Source organism: Oncorhynchus mykiss, chromosome 4, assembly GCF_057628025.1.
Source record: "Oncorhynchus mykiss isolate SJ-2025 chromosome 4, ASM5762802v1, whole genome shotgun sequence".
NCBI lineage: Eukaryota > Metazoa > Chordata > Actinopteri > Salmoniformes > Salmonidae > Oncorhynchus > Oncorhynchus mykiss.
Window position 1 is genome coordinate 2,790,445 of NC_143025.1, and position 13,208 is coordinate 2,803,652.

Consider the following 13,208-nt stretch of genomic DNA (forward strand, 5'->3'; position numbering starts at 1 on the left):
ATCTAATATGGTATATATAATATCTAATATGGTATATGTAATATCTAATATGGTATGGTATATGTAATATCTAATATGGTATGGTATATATAATATCTAATATGGTATATATAATATCTAATATGGTATATATAATATCTAATATGGTATGGTATATGTAATATCTAATATGGTATATATAATATCTAATATGGTATGGTATATGTAATATCTAATATGGTATATATAATATCTAATATGGTATGGTATATGTAATATCTAATATGGTATATATAATATCTAATATGGTATATGTAATATCTAATATGGTATATATAATATCTAATATGGTATATGTAATATCTAATATGGTATGGTATATATAATATCTAATATGGTATATGTAATATCTAATATGGAATGGTATATGTAATATCTAGTATGGTATGGTATATATAATATCTAATATGGTATATATAATATCTAATATGGAATGGTATATGTCATATCTAGTATGGTATATGTAATATCTAATATGGTATATATAATATCTAATATGGTATATATAATATCTAATATGGAATGGTATATATAATATCTAATATGGTATGGTATATGTAATATCTAATATGGTATATATAATATCTAATATGGTATATATAATATCTAATATGGTATATATAATATCTAATATGGTATATATAATATCTAATATGGTATATCTAATATCTAATATGGTATATATAATATCTAATATGGTATGGTATATATAATATCTAATATGGTATATGTAATATCTAATATGGTATATATAATATCTAATATGGTATATATAATATCTAATATGGTATATATAATATCTAATATGGTATGGTATATATAATATCTAATATGGTATATATAATATCTAATATGGTATATGTAATATCTAGTATGGTATATATAATATCTAATATGGTATGGTATATATAATATCTAATATGGTATGGTATATATAATATCTAATATGGTATATATAATATCTAATACGGTATGGTATATGTAATATCTAATATGGTATGGTATATATAATATCTAATATGGAATGGTATATGTAATATCTAGTATGGTATATATAATATCTAATATGGTATGGTATATATAATATCTAATATGGTATGGTATATATAATATATAGTATGGTATATATAATATCTAATATGGAATGGTATATGTAATATCTAGTATGGTATATATAATATCTAATATGGTATGGTATATATAATATCTAATATGGTATGGTATATATAATATCTAATATGGTATATATAATATCTAATATGGTATATATAATATCTAATATGGTATATATAATATCTAATATGGTATATATAATATCTAATATGGTATATATAATATCTAATATGGTATATATAATATCTAATATGGTATATATAATATCTAATATGGTATGGTATATATAATATCTAATATGGTATGGTATATATAATATATAGTATGGTATATGTCATATCTAGTATGGTATATATAATATCTAATATGGTATATGTAATATCTAATATGGTATATGTAATATCTAATATGGTATATATAATATCTAATATGGTATATATAATATCTAATATGGAATGGTATATGTAATATCTAATATGGTATATATAATATCTAATATGGTATATGTAATATCTAATATGGTATATATAATATCTAATATGGTATATATAATATCTAATATGGTATATATAATATCTAATATGGAATGGTATATGTAATATCTAATATGGTATATATAATATCTAATATGGTATGGTATATATAATATCTAATATGGTATATGTCATATCTAGTATGGTATATATAATATCTAATATGGTATATGTAATATCTAATATGGTATATGTAATATCTAATATGGTATATATAATATCTAATATGGTATATATAATATCTAATATGGAATGGTATATGTAATATCTAATATGGTATATATAATATCTAATATGGTATATGTAATATCTAGTATGGTATATATAATATCTAATATGGTATGGTATATATAATATCTAATATGGTATGGTATATATAATATCTAATATGGTATATGTAATATCTAGTATGGTATATATAATATCTAATATGGTATGGTATATGTAATATCTAATATGGTATATATAATATCTAATATGGTATATGTAATATCTAGTATGGTATATATAATATCTAATATGGTATGGTATATATAATATCTAATATGGTATATATAATATCTAATATGGTATATATAATATCTAATATGGTATGGTATATATAATATCTAATATGGTATATGTAATATCTAGTATGGTATATATAATATCTAATATGGTATGGTATATATAATATCTAATATGGTATGGTATATATAATATCTAATATGGTATATATAATATCTAGTATGGTATATATAATATCTAATATGGTATATGTAATATCTAGTATGGTATGGTATATATAATATCTAATATGGAATGGTATATATAATATCTAGTATGGTATATATAATATCTAATATGGTATATATAATATCTAATATGGTATGGTATATATAATATCTAATATGGAATGGTATATATAATATCTAATATGGTATATATAATATCTAATATGGTATATATAATATCTAATATGGTATGGTATATGTAATATCTAGTATGGTATATATAATATCTAATATGGTATGGTATATATAATATCTAATATGGTATATATAATATCTAATATGGTATATATAATATCTAATATGGTATATATAATATCTAATATGGTATATATAATATCTAATATGGTATATGTAATATCTAGTATGGTATATATAATATCTAATATGGAATGGTATATGTAATATCTAGTATGGTATATGTAATATCTAATATGGTATGGTATATATAATATCTAATATGGTATATATAATATCTAATATGGTATGTTATATGTAATATCTAATATGGTATATATAATATCTAATATGGTATATATAATATCTAATATGGTATATGTAATATCTAATATGGTATGGTATATATAATATCTAATATGGTATGGTATATATAATATCTAATATGGTATGGTATATATAATATCTAATATGGTATGGTATATATAATATCTAATATGGTATATATAATATCTAATATGGCATGGTATATCTAATATGGTATATGTAATATCTAATATGGTATGGTATATATAATATCTAATATGGTATGTTATATGTAATATCTAATATGGTATATATAATATCTAATATGGTATATATAATATCTAATATGGTATATATAATATCTAATATGGTATATATAATATCTAATATGGTATATATAATATCTAATATGGTATATATAATATCTAATATGGTATGGTATATATAATATCTAATATGGTATATATAATATCTAATATGGTATGTTATATGTAATATCTAATATGGTATATATAATATCTAATATGGAATGGTATATATAATATGGTATGGTATGTATGGTATATATAATATGGTATGGTATATATAATATGGTATGTATGGTATATAATATGGTATGTATGGTATATAATATGGTATGATATGTATGGTATATATAATATGGTATGGTATGTATGGTATATAATATGGTATGTATGGTATATACTATGGTATGATATGTATGGTATATATAATATGGTATGGTATGTATGGTATATAATATGGTATGATATGTATGGTATATATAATATGGTATGGTATGTATGGTATATAATATGGTATGTATGGTATATACTATGGTATGATATGTATGGTATATATAATATGGTATATGGAATATGGAAAAGTAGTTGGTGAACCAGGCGAGGCAATCATTTGAGAAACCAAGGCTGTTGAGTCTGCCGATGAGGAAGTGGTGATTGACAGAGTCGAAAGCCTTGGCCAGATCAATGAATACGGCTGCACAGTAATGTTTCTTATCGATGGTATGACTATGGTATGATATGTATGGTATATATAATATGGTATGGTATGTATGGTATATAATATGGTATGTATGGTATATAATATGGTATGGTATGTATGGTATATATAATATGGTATGGTATGTATGGTATATAATATGGTATGTATGGTATATATAATATGGTATGGTATGTATGGTATATATAATATGGTATGGTATGTATGGTATATAATATGGTATGTATGGTATATATAATATGGTATGGTATGGTATATATAATATGGTATGGTATGTATGGTATATAATATGGTATGTATGGTATATATAATATGGTATGGTATGTATGGTATATAATATGGTATGTATGGTATATACTATGGTATGTATGGTATATAATATGGTATGGTATGTATGGTATATATAATATGGTATGGTATGTATGGTATATAATATGGTATGTATGGTATATATAATATGGTATGTATGGTATATAATATGGTATGTATGGTATATATAATATGGTATGGTATGTATGGTATATAATATGGTATGTATGGTATATACTATGGTATGTATGGTATATAATATGGTATGGTATGTATGGTATATATAATATGGTATGGTATGTATGGTATATAATATGGTATGTATGGTATATATAATATGGTATGGTATGTATGGTATATAATATGGTATGTATGGTATATACTATGGCATGGTATGTATGGTATATATAATATGGTATGGTATATACTATGGCATGGTATGTATGGTATATATAATATGGTATGTATGGTATATACTATGGTATGGTATGTATGGTATATAATATGGTATGTATGGTATATACTATGGTATGTATGGTATATAATATGGTATGGTATGTATGGTATATATAATATGGTATGGTATGTATGGTATATAATATGGTATGTATGGTATATATAATATGGTATGGTATGTATGGTATATAATATGGTATGTATGGTATATACTATGGCATGGTATGTATGGTATATATAATATGGTATGGTATATACTATGGCATGGTATGTATGGTATATATAATATGGTATGTATGGTATATACTATGGTATGGTATGTATGGTATATAATATGGTATGTATGGTATATACTATGGTATGATATGTATGGTATATATAATATGGTATGGTATGTATGGTATATATAATATGATCCTGTGTGGCTCAGTTGGTTAGAGCGTGTCACTAACTAGGGTCCGGGGAGTGATTTCTTTAGGGACTAATTAAATGTGTTCACTCTGTACTACTCTACAGTACGTCTTAAGTTTGCATCTCTCTCCCTCCTTCCCCCTCTCCCTCTCTCTCCCTCCCTCCCTACCCCTCTCTCTCCCTCCTTCCCCCTCTCCCTCTCTCTCCCTCCCTCCCTATCCTCCTCTCTCTCTCCCTCCCTCCCTCTCTCTCCCTCCTTCCCCCTCTCCCTCTCTCTCCCTCCCTCCCAGCCCCCTCTCTCTCCCTCCCTACCCCCATCTCTCTCCCTCCCTCCCCCTCTCCCTCCCTCCCTCTCTCCCTACCTCCCTCTCTCTCCCTCCCTCCCTACCCCTCTCTCTCCCTCCTTCCCCCTCTCCCTCCCCCGCTCCCCCGCTCCCTCCCTACCTACCTCTCTCTCCCTCCCTCCCCCCTCTCCCTCTCTCCCTATCTCTCCCTCCCTCTCTCCCTCCCTCCCCCTTACCTCCCTCTTTCCCTACCTCCCTCTCCCTCCCTCTCTCCCTCCTTCCCTGCCCCTCCCTCCTGCCCTCCCAGATGTTATTAAGTCTCCAGACATTTTCAAGTCATAGTTTTATAGTGTAATAGTGTTATAGTGTTATAGTGTCATAGTGTCATAGTGTCATAGTGTTATAGTGTTATAGTGTCATAGTGTTATAGTGTTATAGTGTCATAGTGTTATAGTGTTATAGTGTAATAGTGTCATAGTGTTATAGTGTCATAGTGTTATAGTGTTATAGTGTTATAGTGTCATAGTGTCATAGTGTCATAGTGTTATAGTGTCATAGTGTTATAGTGTAATAGTGTAATAGTGTCATAGTGTTATAGTGTCATAGTGTTATAGTGTTATAGTGTTATAGTGTCATAGTGTCATAGTGTCATAGTGTCATAGTGTGATAGTGTCATAGTGTTATAGTGTTATAGTGTCATAGTGTCATAGTGTTATAGTGTCATAGTGTCATAGTGTTATAGTGTCATAGTGTCATAGTGTAGTAGTGCCATAGTGTAATAGTGTTATAGTGTAGTAGTGTCATAGTGTTATAGTGTAGTAGTGTTATAGTGTTATAGTGTTATAGTGTTATAGTGTCATAGTGTTATAGTGTAGTAGTGTTATAGTGTTATAGTGTTAGTAGTGTTATAGTGTTATAGTGGCATAGTGTTATAGTGTCATAGTGTTATAGTGTTATAGTGTCATAGTGTCATAGTGTAGTAGTGTCATAGTGTTATAGTGTTATAGTGTCATAGTGTTATAGTGTTATAGTGTCATAGTGTTATAGTGTTATAGTGTAGTAGTGTCATAGTGTAATAGTGTAATAGTGTCATAGTGTCATAGTGTTATAGTGTTATAGTGTCATAGTGTTATAGTGTTATAGTGTAGTAGTGTCATAGTGTAATAGTGTAATAGTGTCATAGTGTCATAGTGTTATAGTGTAGTAGTGTCATAGTGTCATAGTGTTATAGTGTAGTAGTGTAATAGTGTCATAGTGTTATAGTGTCATAGTGTAATAGTGTCATAGTGTAATAGTGTCATAGTGTCATAGTGTTATAGTGTAGTAGTGTCATAGTGTAATAGTGTGATAGTGTTATAGTGTCATAGTGTTATAGTGTCATAGTGTTATAGTGTTATAGTGTCATAGTGTTATAGTGTTATAGTGTCATAGTGTAGTAGTGCAATAGTGTCATAGTGTCATAGTGTCATAGTGTTATAGTGTCATAGTGTTATAGTGTTATAGTGTTATTTCAGTGATAATACCCGAGAAGCCAGTGTCTGTAGGATTTATCGTCACTGGTGTTGTTAGGCCCCGAAACCATGTCAATATATCCTCCAAACACTCGCTTCTCGGGCTACCAACAATATTCAAATAATGATTTACATATTTTAATTAAAAATGCTATTTTGATTAATTTATTAATACTATTTCATCCTTTTACCAGATATAGTCACCACACAATTCTAGGGTTGCTTCCCAAGCCGGCTGGTCATTCGTTCTATCGGTTCGGTTGCAAGAGACATGTGTTGACTCGTCAGGACCCTGTTGTTCAGAGGAGCTAGCCAACGACACAGCTAACACAATCACTTCAAACTGAAGCTGGAAAGACTGAAAACTAGCTACACTTTGTTTCATTTGTACCTCTTTTTTCCCATGTATATTTCTTTGTGTATATCCGTAAAAATTATGCCAGCTGTTTCATCATTTCAACTGGCTGAGAAATGCTGCCTGCAGGTCTGTCTCATCCCGACTCCCGACACGCTCATTATTATTACTAGTGACCCACCTCACCAACATCCGGTGAAATTGCAGATCGCGAAATTCAAAATACAAGAATCGTGATATTAAACATTCATGAACATACAAGTGTCCTACATCATTTAAAAGCTTAACCTTTCTGATCTCCCCATCCCGGATCCGGGATCGTGAATACAGACTCAAGCTCATTACCATAACGCAACGTTAACTATTCATGAAAATCGCAAATGAAATGAAATAAATATGCTAGCTCTCAAGCTTAGCCTTTTGTTAACAACACTGTCATCTCAGATTTTCAAAATATGCTTCTCAACCATTGCAAAACAAGCATTTGTGTAACAGTATTGATGGCTAACGTAGCATTTAGCATTAGCATTCAGCTGGCAACATTTACACAAAAAAACAGAAAAGCATTCAAATAAAATAATTTACCTTTGAAGAACTTCAGATGTTTTCAATGAGGAGACTCTCAGATAGCAAATGTTCAGTTTTTCCTGAAAGATTATTTGTTTAGGACAAATCGCTCCGTTTTCTGCGTCACGTTTAGCTATGAAAAAACCCCTGTATCCAGGATTGTGTAAATCTATCAGCAAGCTCATTAGCATAACACAACGTTAACTATTTATGAAAATCGCAAATGAAATGAAATAAATATGCCATCTCTCAAGCTTAGCCTTTTGTAAACAACACTGTCATCTCAGATTTTCAAAATATGCTTCTCAACCATAGGAAAACAATCATTTGTGTAAAAGTAGCTAGCTAGCGTTAGCATTTAGCCTTAGCATTTAGCATTAGCATTTAGCGTTAGCATTTAGCGTTAGCATTAGCGTTAGCATCCAGCACGCAACATTAACAAAAACATAAAAGCCTTCAAATAAAATCATTTACCTTTGAAGAACTTCTGATGTTTTCAATGAGGATACTCTCAGTTAGATAGCAGATGCTCAGTTTTTCCAAAAAGATTCCTTGTGTATTAGAAATAGCTCCGTTTTATACATCACATTTGGCTACCAAAACAAATCCGAAAATTCAGTCCTCAAAACGCGAACTTTTTTCCAAATTAACTCCATAATATCGACTGAAAACATGGCAAACGTTGTTTAGAATCAATCATCAAGGTGTTTTTCACATATCTCTTCATTGATACATCGTTCTTGGACACATGCTTTCTCCCCTGAATCAAATGGTAAAGTGGAAGCAGCTGGCAATTGCGCACCGAATTCGACGCAGGACACCAGGCGGACACTTGGAAAATGTAGTCTCTTATGGTCAATCTTCCAATGATATGCCTACAAATACTTCACAATGCTGCTAAGACCTTGGGCGAACGACAGAAAGTGTAGGCTCATTCCTTGCGCAATCACAGCCATAGAAGGAGACAATGGAAAACAGAGCTTCAGAAATTCTGCTAATTCCTGGTTGATGCATCATCTTGGTTTCGCCTGTAGAATGAGTTCTGGGGCACTTACAGACAAAATCTTTGCAGATTCTGAAACTTCAGAGTGTTTTCTTTCCAAAACTGTAGTCACTGTAATATGCATAGTCGAGCATCTTTTCGTGACAAAATATCGCGCTTAAAACGGGAACGTTTTTTATCCAAAAATGAAATAGCGCCCCTAGAGCTCTAACAGGCTCTAACTTCTTGTTAATCCAACCGCGTTGTCAGATTTCAAAAAGGCTTTACGGCGAAAGCATACCATGCGATTATCTGAGGAAATACAAAAGCATTAAAAACATTTTCCAAACCAGCAGGCGTCACAAAAGTCAGAAATAATAAACTGTCTCTCTCTCTCCTCCAGATGCCAGTGTGTCCCCGGACGTATCCAAGCAGAGCCAGTGGTGTCACATGGCCTACTGGGAACACCGTGAGCGCGTGGGTCGTCTCTACCCGGTCTACCACACCTCCGTCTCTGTCTTCTACGATCTACCTCAGGGGACCGGCTTCTGTCTGGGCCAGCTCAGCCTCCACGATAACCATCAACCCTGTTCCACAGACCACCCCCGCTTCCGTACCGTCCAGCGCACACGCGCCAAGATCGGTTACGGTATCCTCCTCAGTAAAGAACCGGACGGGGTGTGGGCCTATAACCGGAGTCAACACCCCATCTTTGTGAATTCCCCCACCCTGGATGTTCCTGGGAGCAGGAGTCTGGTTGTGAGGAAGGTGATGTCAGGATATTCTATCAGGGTGTTTGACTGGGAGAGATCCACCATGTTGAGGAGCTTGCAGCACGCTGACCCTATAGAGCTGCTAGAGGGCCCCTATGATCCTAACAGTGTGAGGATTAGCTTCGCTAAGGGATGGGGCCCCTGCTATTCCAGACAGTTTATTACATCATGCCCCTGCTGGCTGGAGATACTGCTCAACACACACACATAATACAGAGAGAGAATGAGAGAGAGAGAGAGAGAGAGAATGAGAGCAAGAGAGAGAGAGAATGAGACACAGAGAGATAGAATGAGAGAAAGAGAGAGAGAATGAGACAGAGAGAGAGAGAGAGAGAATGAGACAGAGAGAGAGAGAGAGAGAGATAGAATGAGAGCAAGAGAGAGAGAATGAGACAGAGAGAGATAGAATGAGAGAAAGAGAGAGAGACAGAGAGAGTTAGAATGAGAGAGAGAGAGAGAGAGAGAATGAGAGCAAGAGAGAGAGAGAATGAGACACAGACAGATAGAATGAGAGAAAGAGAGAGAGAATGAGACAGGGAGAGAGAGAGAGAGAATGAGACAGAGAGAGAGATAGAGAGATAGAATGAGAGCAAGAGAGAGAGAGAGAATGAGACACAGAGAGATAGAATGAGAGAAAGAGAGAGAGAGAATGAGACAGAGAGAGATAGAAAGAGAGAGAGAGAGAGAGAGAGATAGAATGAGAGAGAGAGAGAGAATGAGACAGAGATAGAATGAGAGAAAGAGAGAGAGAGAGATATAATGAGAGAGAGAGAGAGAGAGAGAATGAGACAGAGAGAGAGAGAGAGAATGAGACAGAGAGAGAGAGATGGAATGAGAGAGAGAGAGAGAGAGAGAGAGAGAGAGAGATGGAATGAGAGAGAGAGAGCGAGAAAGAGAGAGCGAGAGACTATACCACATTTCATCTACCTAGATTTAATATAAAGTTTTATATATTATATCAAACATATATATTATACTGTAAGTAAATATATATTAGACTGTAAATAAATATATATTATACTGTAAATAAATATATATTATACTGTAAATAAATATATATTATACTGTAAAAACGGGCTCTTTACAGTGTCGTTATTTATGTGTGGACAAGAGGAAAGAAACAGAACTTGCACTATATACACTACCAGTCTACTAGTTATATACACTACCAGTCTACTAGTTATATACACTACCAGTCTACTAGTTATATACACTACCAGTCTACTAGTTATATACACTACCAGTCTACTAGTTATATACACTACCAGTCTACTAGTTATATACACTACCAGTCTACTAGTTATATACACTACCAGTCTACTAGTTATATACACTACCAGTCTACTAGTTATATACACTACCAGTCTACTAGTTATATACACTACCAGTCTACTAGTTATATACACTACCAGTCTACTAGTTATATACACTACCAGTCTACTAGTTATATACACTACCAGTCTACCAGTTATATACACTACCAGTCTACTAGTTATATACACTACCAGTCTACTAGTTATATACACTACCAGTCTACTAGTTATATACACTACCAGTCTACTAGTTATATACACTACCAGTCTACCAGTTATATACAGTACCAGTCTACTAGTTACATACACTACCAGTCTACTAGTTATATACACTACCAGTCTACTAGTTATATACACTACCAGTCTACTAGTTATATACACTACCAGTCTACTAGTTATATACACTACCAGTCTACTAGTTATATACACTACCAGTCTACTAGTTATATACACTACCAGTCTACTAGTTATATACACTACCAGTCTACTAGTTATATACACTACCAGTCTACTAGTTATATACACTACCAGTCTACTAGTTATATACACTACCAGTCTACTAGTTATATACACTACCAGTCTACTAGTTATATACACTACCAGTCTACTAGTTATATACACTACCAGTCTACCAGTTATATACACTACCAGTCTACTAGTTATATACACTACCAGTCTACTAGTTATATACACTACCAGTCTACTAGTTATATACACTACCAGTCTACTAGTTATATACACTACCAGTCTACCAGTTATATACAGTACCAGTCTACTAGTTACATACACTACCAGTCTACTAGTTATATACACTACCAGTCTACTAGTTATATACACTACCAGTCTACTAGTTATATATAGTACCAGTCTACTAGTTATATACACTACCAGTCTACTAGTTATATACACTACCAGTCTACTAGTTATATACACTACCAGTCTACTAGTTATATACAGTACCAGTCTACTAGTTATATACACTACCAGTCTACTAGTTATATACACTACCAGTCTACTAGTTATATACACTACCAGTCTACTAGTTATATACACTACCAGACTACTAGTTATATACACTACCAGTCTACTAGTTATATATAGTACCAGTCTACTAGTTATATACACTACCAGTCTACTAGTTATATATAGTACCAGTCTACTAGTTATATACACTACCAGTCTACTAGTTATATATACTACCAGTCTACTAGTTATATACACTACCAGTCTACTAGTTATATACACTACCAGTCTACTAGTTATATACACTACCAGTCTATATACACTACCAGTCTACTAGTTATATATAGTACCAGTCTATATACACTACCAGTCTACTAGTTATATACAGTACCAGTCTACTAGTTATATATAGTACCAGTCTACTAGTTATATACACTACCAGTCTACTAGTTATATACACTACCAGTCTACTAGTTATATACACTACCAGTCTACTAGTTATATATAGTACCAGTCTATATACACTACCAGTCTACTAGTTATATACAGTACCAGTCTAGTAGTTATATATAGTACCAGTCTACTAGTTATATATAGTACCAGTCTACTAGTTATATACACTACCAGTCTACTAGTTATATACACTACCAGTCTACTAGTTATATACACTACCAGTCTACCAGTTATATACACTACCAGTCTACTAGTTATATACACTACCAGTCTACCAGTTATATACACTACCAGTCTACTAGTTATATACACTACCAGTCTACTAGTTATATACACTACCAGTCTACCAGTTATATACAGTACCAGTCTACTAGTTATATACACTACCAGTCTACTAGTTATATACACTACCAGTCTACTAGTTATATACACTACCAGTCTACTAGTTATATATAGTACCAGTCTACTAGTTATATACACTACCAGTCTACTAGTTATATACACTACCAGTCTACTAGTTATATACACTACCAGTCTACTAGTTATATACACTACCAGTCTACTAGTTATATATAGTACCAGTCTACTAGTTGTATATAATACCAGTCTACTAGTTATATACACTACCAGTCTACTAGTTATATACACTACCAGTCTACTAGTTATATACACTACCAGTCTACTAGTTATATACACTACCAGTCTACTAGTTATATATAGTACCAGTCTACTAGTTATATATAGTACCAGTCTACTAGTTATATACACTACCAGTCTACTAGTTATATACACTACCAGTGTACTAGTTATATACACTACCAGTCTACTAGTTATATACAGTACCAGTCTACTAGTTATATACACTACCAG

The 13,208-nt window shown here is 31.8% G+C and overlaps 1 protein-coding gene across 2 annotated transcripts in view; it reads left to right on the plus strand.

Moving 5' to 3' along the window:
• The window catches only part of smad6b (SMAD family member 6b), a 48,045-nt gene extending 37,363 nt beyond the window's left edge, over window positions 1-10,682 (plus strand). For both annotated transcript variants that reach the window (XM_036968827.2, XM_036968828.2), the window contains one exon: window positions 9,240-10,682. In XM_036968827.2, the coding sequence (XP_036824722.2) occupies window positions 9,240-9,820 (581 nt within the window). In that variant the 3' untranslated portion in view covers window positions 9,821-10,682. The remainder of the gene's footprint in view (window positions 1-9,239) is intronic.
• Window positions 10,683-13,208: the final 2,526 nt, after the last annotated feature.